The 16333-nt window shown below is 39.5% G+C and overlaps 1 protein-coding gene across 4 annotated transcripts in view; it reads left to right on the top strand.

Annotated features, from left to right (window-relative positions):
• LOC101487321 (galactosylgalactosylxylosylprotein 3-beta-glucuronosyltransferase 1) overlaps positions 1–16333 on the top strand; it is an 89078-nt gene that overhangs the window by 58930 nt on the left and 13815 nt on the right. The window contains exons 3-6 of one of the 4 annotated variants that reach the window (XM_076892364.1): positions 1097–1175; positions 7863–8028; positions 13866–14008; positions 16183–16254. In XM_076892364.1, coding sequence (XP_076748479.1) covers positions 13897–14008; positions 16183–16254 — 184 coding nt within the window. In that variant the 5' untranslated portion in view covers positions 1097–1175; positions 7863–8028; positions 13866–13896. The remainder of the gene's footprint in view (positions 1–1096; positions 1176–7862; positions 8029–13865; positions 14009–16182; positions 16255–16333) is intronic. The other 3 variants (XM_076892365.1, XM_004543926.4, XM_004543927.5) reach the window with 3 other exon arrangements.

Raw genomic sequence — 16333 nt, 5'->3', positions numbered from 1 at the left:
CAAATGGGCTCACGTTTCACTCTAGAATGCTTTGGTATACAGAGAAGTACGTGGCTGACTCAATGATTGCAAGGTGCCAAGATCCTGTGCCTACAAAACAAGCTCAAATGGTCATCCATCCACCACCGTGCCTCACAGCTGGCATAATGTAGTTTGATTTTATTTTTGTTTTTTTACAGGTTTACGAAATCTTTCTTTTGCTCGTGATGTTGAACGTGATCATTAAAATCTTAAAATTCATTCCAAAAATACCTGAAAACCAAAAAAGATCATCAATTCAATCCCAAGAGGAAACAGAAACCCAATGTTACAGCTAGTGTCTAAAAAAGAACTGCCAAAAACCTTTGTAACTTTATAAGCTGTCAGTTTGCATAAAATATTATCAACAAATACAAACCTGGTGATGTTCTATACAAGATTATATAATAAAGGAAATATCAGAGAAAGACAGATCATCTCCTCCTGGCATAATGTCCTTCAAAAGCAATTAAGCGTGTTTGAATCTATGCCCATGCATAAAAATTAATATTTAATGGCAGCTCAAAGCAACGCTGTTTTTTATGGCTATGACAGTAACATCAATATTGATCTACTGCAGCGGCATGTCTTCGAAGATTCCTCAGATTTTCTTGAAAACTCCTCTGAGCATTGCCAAATTGGTCAGAGGCCAATGAATTCATAAAGGAAATCGAGCAGTTGGACATATTTGGGCACACTGTCTCCAGAGAGCCTGACTTCCCCACTGCCTCAAGAGTAAATGAAAATGATGCTACAGCGAAGCAAGCAAGCAGAGGAGGGTGTTATTATTGGTTTTCAAAAATGGCATATGTTCAGGGGTTAAAGGGGAATGTAACGACCCAAAACAGAGTCCCGAGACACGCAGACCAGATGATCCTGTCTGCACACACCCTCTTCCCATCTCATGCCTGTGCTGTGTTCATGGTTCAGATGTTTTTGGCACTTCTGCACCCAAGTTAACACTACAGAAATTAAATGAGCATAATCTGAGCAATTTTTTAAAAGGTAATTTCAAATTCAGCGTTTGAAACAGCTCAGCAGACATGACACACAAACTCATCTCTGTTCTCCTTCTTAGAGGTCAACACAGAGTCTGAGATGGGGAATGATGTAAGAAAGAGAGAACGTGAGGGGAAGCCGAGAGATTGATTTTGAAGGTAAAGACTGCTCAGCAAGTGTGATTTGATAAACTAGCAACGTACATTAGGGCTGGGTATCGTCACTGATTTCTAGAATCGATTCGATTCCGATTCACAAGGTCCCAAATCGATTTGATCCACAATTCGATTCGGGGAAATTTTGCCTCAGACAGTCAGAAATATTATAATTCAGATCATGCATCAGTACATTTCCATATTTTTATATCTATAAAAAGAAAGCTGACACTTGCGAGACTTTATCAAAGGTGTGAGCGTCACAGCAGATGCCTTTGTGTCAAAGTAACTGAGGATAAAACACAGAAAAACATGAAGGTGATTTTCCTGGCCTGGGATTTAATAAAAATATTCTGCAGTAGATCAAAAATGAAAGAAAACCATTAATCAACATGTGAACATTACCTGATGCTGCGGAAGTGAAGCAGAGCAAAGTTACAGAGGTTTTAGAGACACAGCTGAGCGTTTTGCAATTTTGCATAATTTTAAAAAGTTTACATTTGTTCAGAAGCTTGTTGAACGGCAGAAATTAGGTTTTCTTTTCGGAAGTAGGTAAAAGGAAAATAACAGCGGCCGACAGCGCTGTAAACAACGGTAGACTTGTGCATAACAAGCAAGCGAATAATGCAGAAAACAGAGATTTTTAGATGGGAAACTGTTCTTGAAGTATACTGAGAAAGAGAGAGAGCTGTGCATGAAGTGTGATTTTATCGTGGTGGCAGCAAAACAATAAGAGGGAATTCATGACGATGTTTATGTGAAGTGTAGTTTGGATCTCCTTTTGCTGCTGGTTCAGTCAATATTGTTTGGAGAAAGATAAAAACCTGCAGCTTTTGAATCTAGCGCAAAAAGGGCGTAAACACAAAGCGCGGACCCGCCGACGGATCAGGATCAGCGAGCTGTCAGCTTTCAGCCCCGACCGTGTACGTGCCGTCGGGTGAGAAAGGCACATCTCACTGATTCTGATCCGTCGGCGGGTCCGCGCTTTGTGTTTATGTCTTTGTGCAGAATCCGTGTTCCTGCTCTCATTTACTGTTTTAGCTGTTTGGTGGTTGTTGAAATTTAGTGAGGTTTAACCTGAGATTCACGTTTCGGGCAAAATAAATTTATATTAAAAAATCGATTCAGGATTTTAATGAATCGATATCACGTAATCCAAGCTAGAATCGATTTTAATCAATAAATCGATAATCAAAACCCACCCCTAATGTACATGTCATGTGTTTTTTTTAATCAGGTATTTGGATCTGTACATGATGTATTTTGAAAGCAAATTAAATGATAATAATTCAATTTGTATCCAGAGTTTATATTAGATACTTCAAAGTGGGTAGTTTGAAGTGTTGTGGTTCAATTTACAGTGATAAACTATGTTAGAAGGGTGCAGGGCAGAACTCTGGTATCGCTGCTAGATTAGGTCCTGAGTAGCATCAGAGACATAACAGAAGGAGGACACGGCACTTGATTCTGCAAAAATAAACATAAGATGCACAACAAAGATAAAAAATATACATTTTAGATAGTCACATACAACATGGCAACGATTGTGCCACTTTGAGCTTATCAGCCAGAGCTGAGAGGCTCCTAACCCTGAACTGTCAGACTGTCCATCAGTATATGTCAGAGCCAAGAAGCGCTTTACATGTCATATGAAAAACCAAGTTTTCACAGGGCTTTGTGCAGTCCTTGACATACTTGACATCCTCGTTTTAGAGAGAAGGGGCGGCATGTTTATGGCTTTAAAGCTTCAAAACTTTCTTTTTCACATGATGTTGAAATGTGATCAGTAAAATATTAAAATCCATTCCAAAACTGCCTGATAACCAAAACAAAGCAGTGTCCTTGTTTACAGAATGTCATAAAGGCTTTTACATAGGATTCACGATCTTTGTAGTCATGCATTGACTACATAGATATACTGTACAGTGTTATGCAGTACAGTCTGCACTTTATTGTTTCCGGTTTAGTTTTTATGAAGCATTAAACAGCATTAAAACTTGTCACCTTGTAAGCTGTTAGTTTGCAAAAAAAAACATTAACATGTACTAACCTGGTGAAGCACCTTGAAGGTGACTATTGTTGGGACTGAATTGAATTGACGTGCTATACAAGACTCCGTAAGAAACAAAGTATCAGAGATAGACAGATCACCTACTTCTGGCATAATGCCCTTCAAAAGCAATTAAGTCTGTTTGAATCAATGCCCACACATAAAAATTAATATTTAATTTAATAGCACCTCAAGGCAACGCTGTTTTTTGTGGCTATGACAGTAACATCAATATTGATCTACTACAGCGGCATGTCTTCGAGATTCCCTAGATATCCTTGAAAACTGTTCTGGGCTTTACCAAGTTGGTCAGAGACCAATGAATTCATAAAGGAAAACGAGCAGTTGGACATACTAGGACACACTGTCTCCAGAGAGCCTCTTTTCCCCACCGCCTGGAGAGTACATCAACACGATTCTACAGCGAAGCAAGCAAACAGAGAAGGGTGTTATTATTGGTCTTCGAGAAATAGGATATGTTCAAGGCCAAGGGAGCTCAGAATTCAGAGGCAGACTGATTACAAACTTGGAAACATGCCCCTGCTTCATCTTTGAAGATGGGATTTTATAAATCTAAGACACAGAGCAAGGAGGGAGAAGTGTGAGCAAGTAGTGCCAAGATAGGCGATAGACTATCGGCATAAACATACAGAACATACATATGCAAATAAAAATAAGTAAGGAAGCTACATTATTCTGGAACTTCACTAAAGTAGCTTTGCATTATTCACAATTCAGGGTTATTGCCTTTTTTGTTAAAGGTTCTCTACAATCACTCTATTTCTACTGACATCCCTTATCTGGCTTGTGGCTTTTTAAGAAACTTACGAGTTCCTGTTCAGATTATCTACAATAAGTTTTAGGAGGCAGAGATCCCTGTCCGATGTGTTTGTCCCATACACCGCACTATTACGGAAACACTGGTTTCATTAACATTTGAACAACAACGCTGACTGGGAGCCATTAATCACTACAGGAGTCTCAGTCATGGTGGCCTATTAATACTCCATTCTTTGCAACACAAACACTGCAAACAACATTATGCACAAGAGTCCAAGTCTAAACACCGTGCAGCCGAAATAATAATAATCAAAAAACACTGAATAAAATATGTGAGATTAAGATTAACAGCAAGTGTTTGTATTACAAAAATCAAGTATGCACAACCACACTCCTCAGTAAGTAACTCACTATAAGTGTTTGCATTATTATAAATGAAGTTTAACTATTTTTAATTAATTAAATTATTTTGTAATAATGTGAGATAAATTACCCATTAGTTTTAAAGTCAGTGAGCATTAAACACATTTAAAATGGCAAAACATTTGAGGATGGGTTTGGGGTTTTTTGGACATACGTGAGTCCTTTACAGAATAATCTGATGTTTCACCTCCTTGTTCCACCTTTTGGGGCTAATGTTGTTAGTTCAACAATCAGTACAGCAATTTTCACACATGGCATTGTTGCTGTAATTCTTTATTAATCAGTGGCAGGTGTTCCCTTCACAGCTGGTTAACTCGAGCTGATGTGAAAGGCTGTCAGGCTTCATTGTCTGCCATTGGCTGTTTCAGTCAGCGCCATGGAGCTGACTTTCTGTATTCTTGCTCCATCACATAGTTACACCGAAGCTAACCGGCCACCTGCATGCTTTTGGGCTACAGAGGCCTCTTTATGGCCCCCGTTTACGCAGTTACAGTATCTGTTGGGGTTGCCTTTTTGTTGCTGTTGTCTTGTCTGTTGTCCGGACATGAAAGACACTTTAAAATAGAATATGTGAGAGATGTAACACTTGTTTATACATGCATTAGGGTTGCGTATTATCCAGATGAACAATATGATCACACAATTTTGACAAGAGCGTCGATATTTGTGCTCAGTCTAATTATAACAGTCTGAATTAAACTGGTGGATCAGTCAACATGATGGCATACATTAATGAATAGTTTAAGAGTAACTACTGTATGGGTGTATGATACTTGTGCTGGTTGCACTGGCTGTGTGTTAATATGGTGTGCTAGTATCACATATCGCATAGATAACTCCTGATTAAAACAGTGGTACAGCAAAACATATCCAATGACATGCACTCAACAACCACTTCGACTCCTTTTTGATGCAAATACCTAATCAGCTAATTACATGGCAGCAATCAATCCAATGCATTTAGCCATGTAGACATGCACAAGACAACCTGCTGAATTTCAGGCGGGCTGGTCTGAGTATTTCAGAAACTGCTGATCTGCTGGGATTTTTCCACACAACCAACCCTGGGGTTTACAAAGAATGGTCCAAAAACGAGAAATTGTCCAGTGAGCGGCAGCGGGAAAGTGTGCTGAGCAAAAAATTTCTTATTGATATCAGAGGTCAGAGGAGAATGGCTAGACTGCTTCAATCTTGATAGGAAGGGAGCAGTAACTCAAATAACTGCTTGTTACAACCAGAGTATCTCTGAATTCACAACAACCTTGAAGCAGATGTGTAGCACCAGTAGAAGACTACACTGGCGCCGCTCCTATCAGCTAAGAACAGGAAAACAAGGCTATAATTTATACAGGCTCATCAAATTTTGACAATGGGGAATTAGAAAAACATTTTCTCCTGTGACATCTAGATTGTAGGGACAAAATTTGACATAAACACCATAAATGCATGGATTCAGTCTGCACCAACCAAGTGCAATGTTGTGGTGGTGTAAAGTTGTGGGGGATATTTACTCTTAAAACCAATTGAGTGTCATTTAAATGCCACAGCCTACTGCTGCTGCTGACCATGTCTATTCCTTTATGACCACAGTGTACTCATCTTCTGATGGCTGCTTTCAGCAGGATGAAATGTTATGCCAGAAAGTTCGTATAATCTCAAACTGGTTTTTTAAACATCACAATGGGTTCAATTCAATTCAATTTTGCCAAATCACAACAACAGTTGCCTCAAGCCGCTTTATATTGTACTGTAGATCATACAATAATAGATACAGAGAAAAAACCAACAATCATATGACCCCCTATGAACAAGCACTTTGGCGACAGTGGGAAGGAAAAACTCCCTTTTAACAGGAAGAAACCTCCGGCAGAACCAGGCTCAGGGAGGGGCGGCCATCTGCTGCAAGTTCACTGTACTCAAATGGCCTCCACACTCAACAGATCTCAGTCCAATAGAGCACCCAATAGACCCAAAGGTGGGTCCAATTTGGTATCAGGAAGTCATAACTAATGAAGTGGCCCTTGATTGTATGCTGCTAAAGTGCAACCAACAACCATAGCATCTGTGCTACACTGCAAGACTTTAAAATTGAAATATGTGCATTATATCGCTAAACACCCATTTTCAGTACTGTTCTATACACAATCGCATTATTAGTTTGAGCTCCCTTCAGCAGACAGTGTATGCCAGCGTATTTTTGTTTTTCCAAACCTCACTTTTCAAAATGTTAAACTCCGAGAAAACACAATGGCCCGCGGAATGGTCGGAGATTCTGGCAGGTCGTTTTAACTCGACTGTGTTTCAATCTGTTTATAGCTTCATCGCAGTGAGGAAGGCGAGTGTGTTGTACAGAAATCACAACGACAACACTGTCATTGGGAGCTTGTACGCGTGACGGTACCTGGCAGCAACTCTAAAGCTTTACTGGTGAAGCTGTTTATTTTGTCACAACAGTACTTGCTCGTCGCTGTCAGGAAACACAAATACTGCACAATCTGCACCAACGCATGAAGAACATATAGTCCTCTTTCCACGCGATGATGTCAGCCCCCTCACCCCGTCAGATACATTTCAGTTTGAGAAACTTCACAAAACAAGGCTACCTGAAAATAGGTTGTTTCTGAAATGTTGTGCACATCAAGCACACACTCTTCTTTTCTGCTTTACTGGGTCACAGGTAATTTGCCTTTTCACAGAACAGTGTGGCTTCGTAAAATGATTCCGGCACTCCCGTTGCTCATTCCCCAAAACCTACATATTTTGCAGCTTATAAAGCACTAAAAATACAGTCTTCAGCCATCAAGTTGTGGTGCTGATGCAGCACGCAGGCATCGCTGGCTGTGTGAAGCACAAGCCTCCATGGAGGCAGCGTTTCCTCAGATGTATTTGAATAAGACATGATGCCAGTTTATTTTTGTAACATTCCCCACCCCAGACTGTTGGCAGGCAATGGAGTTGTGACTAAACCATCTTCCAGTTTCCATATCAGGCGAAAATGAATAAAATACAGAGTCTGTGTCACTGCAATTTAGTTCGAAATGAATCGAGTAAATCACATACCAATATACAGAGCATTAAGCAGAACGCTGCATTGTGAAGCACAGCAGTGGTGTACCAACGGGGGATGGATTCGTGGACGATGCACATCCAAACTAGAGTTCGCTGTATTATACTGGCACACTTTCCCTCTGCAGTAATTTCAGCCCCGGCTCTTTGATGTTAAATTATGAATAGATGTCACACAAGCAGAGTGCTCACTGAGGGTGTCTTTGGTAAAGCATTTCTGTAAGGCTTTTGACTCTTAGACTCTGTCCAAACTGCTTTAAACCTGGGTGACTGTCACTGAGTGTCAGTGGAAGAAGTATGGTGAAACCACAAAGAGGGAAGAAAATGTGGCATTGCTGTAGCATATTAACCAAAGTGATCTCATCTTCCAGGTGTGCACTTGCTGTTTCCTGACTCTGTGAGTGGACAAGACAGAGGAAGAGGAACAGGAAAAGGAAATGGTCGGCTGATGTGTCATGGAGGATGTCAACGCTAGGTAGCCCGTCTCGTCTCCAGTGTGGCTTTCCCAGCCGCGCAATGATCCAGTTCTAACTGTGGGTGAGCTCACTTTTTTCATTTGTTACACACTGCTCAAAAAACTGCAGGAGCACTTTTTAAATCTGAGTATAGCATCAAGCCAATTAAACGTCTGGGATACTGATCTAGTCAGATCTAGTCAAGTAGCAGAGGGGGTTGTTAATCGGTTTCAGCTTTTTTGGTGTTAATGACATTAACAATTGGTGCACTAGAGGGGAGACAATGGGACAACCCCCAAACAGGAATGGATTTTCAGCAGGAGGCCAATGACATTTTTTCCCTCCTTATCTTTTTGAACTGTTTTTTTTACTAGTTTTGCATCTAGCTGTCCCTACTGCTAGCATGAGGCGATATCTGGACCCTAAAGAGGTTACACAGATAGTCCAACTCCTCCAAGACAGCAGTACATCAATGTGTACCATCGCAAGAGGGTTTGCTGTCTCTTCTAGCAAGATCTCAAGAGACGGGCATTCCAGGAGACGGGCAGCTACTGGATAGTTACTGGATAGGGCTGTAGAAGGTCCATAAGCCATCAGTAAGACCAGTATCTACTCCTGAGGGTTTGACATCCTCTAGTGGACCCTGTGCTCACTGCCCAGCACTGTGATTGACATTTGCCACGGAATACCAGAACCAGTTTGGTGGTGGTTCGGTGATCAGTCTGCGGCGGGACGCACAGACCTCCCTAGCTTGCCTAAAGCACCCTATGTGCAATTAGGTATCGGGATAAAACCCTTGGACCTATTGTCAAACCCTGCAGTGGTTCAGTGGTTCCTCCTGGGGCACAACTAGTGGAAATAGTATGCAGGCAGCCCCTGGAGGATTAAGGAATTGATACCATTGACTGCCCCCCACAGTCGCCTGACCAGTACCAATAGAAGACCTCTGGGGCATTATGTTTCAGTCTTTTCCAATGCTCACAGATTGCACCTCAGACTGTTCAGGAGCTCAGTCATGCCCTGGTCCAGATCTGGGACAAGATTTGTCATGATAACATCTGTGGTCTCAAATAAGGGCATGCCCTGGTGCTGTAAGGCATGTGTACAACCACGTGAAGCTCTACAAACTACTGAATACAATTTTGAATTTTTTGCAATGACATTTTGGCTAAATGGACTAGCCTGCTACAATGTTTGTTTCTTTTTGATTCCCAGGGTGTCCTTGAATTCAGCCCACTGCAGGTTGAAAATGTTCATTTACATCAAATCCTGTGAAATACTTTTGTTCCTAACACATTACCCAGACCATAACAGCATAGGTACCAGCACTGATGTATTTTTTTCCATTGATATCTGATGTGTTTTAAAAGTGTTCCTTTAAAAAAATTTTGAGCAGTGTAGTTGTATTAGTCATCAGACTCCTGGCAACAATATTTTTAAAGGCCTACCCAAATTTTTTGATCCTGGTCAATTTTCTAAAATAAGCACTATTTCTGAACCTGTAAAAAGAGATCATTAATGTTTTCTGTGGCTGTAGAGGAGCTTTGTTAAGTTGGGGGAAATCAGCCTGATGATGTTATACAGTACAATTAGGGACTGTGTTACAAAAGATGTGCTGTAAAAAAAAAGGAGGGAAAAAAAAAAGAAATGATGGATAATTTCCAGGCAAAAATGGGCTCTAAGAAAAGATATTAAAGTCTGGGTCTAACGTTCGATCAGGAGCTTAACACTTGAATTGAAGGTGAGCTGTGATGAATGTTGCTGTTGTCAACTTGTAACACTGCTCTACAATCACAGTTTTTGTGTAGTTCCAAAAATAGACTGGCCTTTGTTCCATGGAATGATTTGATCATTGTAAATCCGACATAGACAGAGACACTAAAATTTTGGAGGGCATCTAAGCGAGGCCAAGAAATCCATTCGACTTAAACGTAAACAGTAGCAGTAATGTTTGACTATTAGATGTCTTATATTGAGAAAGGATTTACATGATGAGTTTAATCACAAGCTTTTTCCTCTAGTGCAGAGATGTCAAACTCATTTTACATGGAGGGCTACATACAGCCCATTTTGATTTTTTGTGGGCCAGACCAGTGAAACTCCCTTTTCTGTCAGTGTAGATAAATTTAACCACACATTTAATCAATGAGATTTTCATTTAAGAAAAAACAAGTGCAATACGTCTCATTTCTTCTACATGATAAAGAAATGCTGTTGTAATAAACATCAGAAATCTGTCAGCACAGCTCTGTGGGCTTAAATTATACGAGTTAAAGATGTAAAATTACAGAAATCTGTCATTTAATTACATTGATGTTGTATGAGTGGCTATGGGGAAGGTACTGATGTGATACCAAGTAACCACAGGGCTAGTATTGCCGATGCTAACACTGATGCTTATAACATATAAAGGCAGCTGTAGGAGAGAGCAGTGTGTCATGATTTATGAGATGAGTCATCAATTTGCAATTAAATTTGTTTTAATGACCACTAAATTCCTGTGAGTTTACTTTTCACAATAACGAGATAACTCATTAAAATGCAGCTTTCAGCTTTTCGTGTATTTTGAAACTGTTTTTTTTTTTTTCAGATCTGTAAATGTGGCTGACTGTTAAGGACTTTGGATCAGTTACTTTTGTTTAAATGTTCTATAGGATATAAATAAAACCGTAGTAACAGCCAACTTTAAAAGGCTCAGACATTTTTATAGACGATAGAAACATGTACCTAGTATCTAGATCCTAGTACCTAGTATCTACTGTATCTGATGCCAATACCAGTGTTGGTATCAATGTCATCGCTATTGAGATTGATCCACCTCCCTCTTCTTACTGTTCTTTCAGTATTTCTTAGTAATTTTCCTTTCTACTTAAAAAGAAATAAGTACATACAGATTATATCAGTCTGGAAGCTGATTAAATATTGACCGATAACTTATGGCAAAGGGATGGGATTAAATAAGTGTGTACTTCTTCTCACTCCTTTTCAATATGTAACTGAATCAGAACAGGTGAAGCAATATATAGCATTTTTTCTTCTTTTCTTTGATAAATGGACTTTGTATATTGTTTACATGATCGAAATAAATTAACAAACAAACATACAGACAGCTTTGCAGCGCACAATTCTTTTCCTGGCTAAAGAGCATGAGTAGAGTCTGTGTCAAAAGCGTTTATACCTAAGGCTTGGCCATTAATAGTGTATTTATTTACAAAGCAAACGAACATAATTGGCATATACAATTACATTAAGCCACAATATTCTGCCACCGTCCCCAGCAGTGGGAGCAGGATCGCTCTGGGAAATGCGATGACTTGTTCTCTCTCGTGTAAAGCTAAAATGAATGCGCTGAACACCTGTGCCCACATTATGGCTGTTTTAGTCTTTGTTTAATTGAGCAGATCACTTAATATCTGCATTTCCCACTTAGGGCTCAGCATAATACCACAAGCATTTTAAGTATAAGAGACAGACCCTGGGAGAGATGGGCAGGACTGCTGACCTTAAATTCAATGTAAATGGTCAATGAAGAACAGTAATAATAGAGGTATGAAATATAATGATGGAATACAAAACAGAAAGACTAAATAAAACTTTACATTTATGAAACATGACTTTATTTTTGTGGAGAAAATATTGATTCAATTAAGTGTTCATTCAGCACTTCTACACAAAATTCCTGTAAGACTTCGGACAAGCTGCTGAACAAAAATATAGCTGGAGGGAAGGAAATTGGTGTCATTCATGAATCACGATTGTTGTGCTTAAAATGTTAATTGAGAAAATTATGTTTAAATGGTAGACGGTACTAACTACACAATGGTTTAATTGATCGTGTACTTACATTTGAGTTTGATTGGCTATACCCTGTGATGAAGAGCAACTATCCAATCAGACATTAGGAACCGTAACTAGGCACTTGTTTCATTGCACTGAAACCACAACCTTTAGCTTTATGGTCCAAATTTGGTAGATGCCAGAAGTTATTTATTAATTTGTATTTAGTTTTATTTTTCTTTCTTTCTTTCTCTTTCTTTCTTTCTGTTTTAGAAGTTATTTAGATTTAAAAAAAAAGCATACATTTTCATCTAACATGGCTAATTTGGTTTCTAATCATCATCAACTATGAGTAAATCATACACAGAAACACATACATAGATATGTACTAGTTAATATAAATGACATACTAATAAAAAAACGTCCACTGGTAGGACTACTCACCAAAACTAGAGCAAGGGCTTCTTTGTCTGGTAAACTTAACCACACAGAAAGTCAGATAATTGCATTCAAATTGCTTCAAAACACACCAACAGTACAAACCAGGTTGAAGCATCCAATTTAGGGACTCAATTTATCCTTAGACAGATGATTACATGCTACAGACTCCTGTGCAACCATCCATATGTCAGTCATTAGCCAACCCCTTAATAATGTAAGCTTTAACCTCCTAAGACCTGAACTCTTCCACGGCATGCATTTTTAATTTCTCTTTGATATTTGGGCTGATTGGGGCCTGATGAATGTTAAAACAACGAATTACCAGATTTTTTTTTTTTTTTTACCTAATTTTTGTTTCTAAGAAAAATGAGAGCCACATATGAGGATATTCGTTTAAAATTTGGGTAGAACAGTAGCAGTATAATGTCCTCATAAGTGGATATCAGGCCCTTGTAGAGCAAAATTGAGTAATTTGTTCTAAATAACCCAAAATGTGATGTCCACATATGTGGACGCCAGGTCCTAGGAGGTTAAGTCTTGATCAAATTTGAAAGACGTTTCCCCCCCTAATATTAATATTGTATTTTAAATGGAGAAGGGAAAAACAGCCCAACTAGCAACAATGTCCACTGGAACCCTGATACAGCATTAAAGTTTGTATAATGATAAAAATATAAGTAGGTGTAAATATAAAAATTTAAGACAGAAGAAATGACAAAACCAAACACAGCATACTAATGAACACCATTCAAAAACAGCAGTACAGGATCTCTCAAATAGGTTGGCAAATGTGTTGCATCTGAGTCTCTCCAGATGCAACACATTTGCCATTTCTCCCATCCAAAGCTCAAATATAGTCTCATTTTCACTGCTGTAGCATGAACATTTTTGCAGTAACAATTCCAAACAGGATTGCAGTTTGTTCCTACTTTTTTGATTCCAGACTTTTAACTTGAGCCTGAAGTTCAAAGTAATTAATAGAGGAACTTCAGAATAATAGCCACTGTTTCAGTTAATGTCTGATTCCTTCCATGCTGAAATTGAAACTTTCAAAGAGATACAAGTCTGAACCAATGTTCTGGACTCAGAGGGAAAGGCACATTTGCAAAACAGTCATCCCACAGTCTGGTTACATCGCTTCCTGCCATTTGGCCTGTGAATACTTTCAGCACTGGGCATGAAGTCACCACCGTGTCTGCAGTGATAGCGCTGATGAGCTCACTGGGTTAGCAGGGGGCACAAGCTGTCAATGCATTGCCTCCTCCAATGGATTTGACCTTCCCTTTGTTGGTTACTGCTTAAAATCAGGCCCTATTTATTTATTTTAAATTCTGTGTAGGTAATACAGTAATCATGTTGTCTTTCACTTGAAAACTGTGAGAGCGTTATGCATTTGTGGCAAAATAGAATTCAAGATTGAACAACAGTAAGTAAGCTATTACTCAGTTTTAGTCACTGAAGGTTTTGCTTTGCAGAGAGCCAGTCAGGTCCATAAAGACAAAGTCCTTGAGTGTCTTAAATGCTATTTAAAAGCCAGTCAACAATAATAAAGGTCCTGCAAGTGTGATTTCCTTTTCTTCAAATAACTGAGATTAATCAAAAACAAATATGTTAGCTTGCTCTGGTGAAGGTTATAAGTCTAAGTTGGCTGGCTGACTTTTAATATCTGTTTGGGTTTTTTCTTTTCACGGTTCCCACCAGGTAATGCCGAGCCAAATAACCAATCCTGGAGATGCCGAAGAGAAGAGATATTCTTGCCATCGTGTTGATCGTGTTACCCTGGACTCTGCTCATCACCGTTTGGCACCAAAACGCTATTGCTCCACTCCTCGCCATCCGAAAGGGTACGCAGCACGCTGCACTCCACTGACGATATCGAACTTGAAGTGGGCCCTCGAACTTAACACCGTACTTCAAGTTTAGACAACAGGCTGTTCACACAGAGACACTTGAAAGCCATGACCATCAGCTTCATCGGAACTGAAAAGCACTTGTCCGGTCACTGCAAACCTCATCAGTCAGGGATGATTTTGCAGTGACGGATGAGTTGCATACCCACTCCATTTGGGAGTTATATTTATTCCATATACTCAGTTTGTCAGAATAAAACTGCTAAGCTGCAATTTTTCTTTTTTTGTTAGTAATAACTTGAACAGAGTTGCATATTATAAAACTAAATCCTTCTGCAGCTTATCCATTCACATTACAATTCAGCTTACAACATCAATCCATATCTTCTTGGTGTGACACAGTATCCAGTATAGAGTTTGTGTCAATCAAGCATTTGAGCCAAACCTTTGCCTGTTATAATTGGCTCAGTGTCATTGCAAATTAATTTCAGAGACTGTTGGCAATTAAAAAGCATAAATGTGTCCTATTAATTAACTTCACCAGTGTCTGGTGCCTTCTCTGCAAACCAGAAAAGCAACAGTTTAAAATGTCAAGATTCCTGCAGAATAAACACACCCAAATTAAAGCAACAGCAAATCAATAGAGCAATCTGCTCTATTCCTGTAATCTCAGAAATGCACAAAGAGGGGTTAACAAGGAAAACAGGCTTATTCAAATGAGCTATGGGAGTCTGTACCGAACTTACACATGATTTGACTCAGCATGTTTTTGCAGGTTCTTCAAACCCTCTGAATAGAGTCTGATTAGCTCCTTAACGACTAAGGTAAATTAAAAAATAAAAATAAAAAGTTCCCCCCCCCAAAAAAAAAAATTGTACATAGTTAAGCAATTTTAATTTCTCATGGAATACACTAAAGATATAATAACTTTTTTAAATGACAATCTAACCAAGCTCTGTCCACAGGCTTCCTTTTGTGTTCCTTTAAAAGAGAAAAGCTAGAGATTTATTGGCAGCATGCTCACTGGCAGCCTCTGTTGAACATCTGGCCATCAGAAGATTGTGTTAATCTTTGTGCTGCAGAAAAAAATCCCCTTTTATGCCGGAGGTGCGACTAGAGCTCAAGAAGAAAAGTGAAAGATTGCCATGAGCTGTGGCACAATAGGAAGAAATGAGCAACCTTAATGACTCTGTAATCACATTCTGTCCATCATGACCAAACTATTCAGGCCAAAATATCACAGCCTTCACCGAGGGAGTCTACTCAAAATGCGTCAGCTGACTGATTCGCTGCGTTTTGTGCATTTCTAAAGAAGGTCAGATTTTTGAAAATGAGCCTCACCTTCCCACACATAAAATGGAAAATGATGTACTGCATTGACACAAGCTATAGACTTAGCACACAAACCTCAGTTTCTGCACTGATACGCGATGTAACACCTTAAGCACCATTCCAATTTTAGGTTGTGTTACCTAAAACATGCCCTAAAACCCACACAGGGTGTCTTATGAAAGCGTTTCCATGAGAAACCTTCACTTTGCTATTCTGTCTGTCTGACATACAGTATGCGTATGTGCAGCTCATGGATGCAAAGAAGATACCGACAAAAGCAACAGATTTTCAGTAGAGAAGACCTTGCAGATTTCTTGATGGCTTGATACAAGAGTTTGCACCTATGGCCTTTAACGAGAAATGGCAAAATCCAACATTATGTCATTGCTGTTTGACTCAAAAGCTTACAAACCTCACTGTAATAGCACACATGTGGATGTGGATGTTTAGGCCTCTCTGAAGTCAAATCCATTTGAACTGTGAACACTGGGTCTAGAGCAGGGATATCAAACTCAATTGATGGGCCACATACAACCCACTGTGATCTAAAGTGGGCCAGACCAGTCTTAGTGTAAAAAAGTTTAACTACCACTTGAACCCTGAGATATTTTAATATAAGAAGAAGAGCAATTTCAACAATACAGGGGGTGAGAGAGTCTGTGGTGGAAAAGGCATGTCTACCGCATTTACATACATGCCTTTTTTCTTCCTTTAAAAAGAAAAGCCCAAAGGCAACACCGGGGGAATAGCAGGGCTCATCCCTCCCTCGTCTTGCACTGTCTCTCTGTCCATCAGCTGTGTTATCCTCTCACGGTGCCTGCTTTCACTTTTTGCAGCCTGTCACCATCTAGTAAAAGAGATCTTTATCATTCCAGAGAGGCTTGCAGTTCGCCACCACCGGCTCTCAGGTACACTTTACCCCCATTGGGTTTAAGTCACCTGAGGCAAATATAGAAAAAGCAGCTCAAGGTTACACTAATGCCTTAC

This window comes from Maylandia zebra, linkage group LG14 (assembly GCF_041146795.1).
Source record: "Maylandia zebra isolate NMK-2024a linkage group LG14, Mzebra_GT3a, whole genome shotgun sequence".
NCBI classification, from domain to species: Eukaryota; Metazoa; Chordata; class Actinopteri; order Cichliformes; family Cichlidae; genus Maylandia; species Maylandia zebra.
The sequence above is the reverse complement of the archived record's forward strand: the minus strand, read 5'-3'. Positions and strand labels throughout refer to the sequence as shown.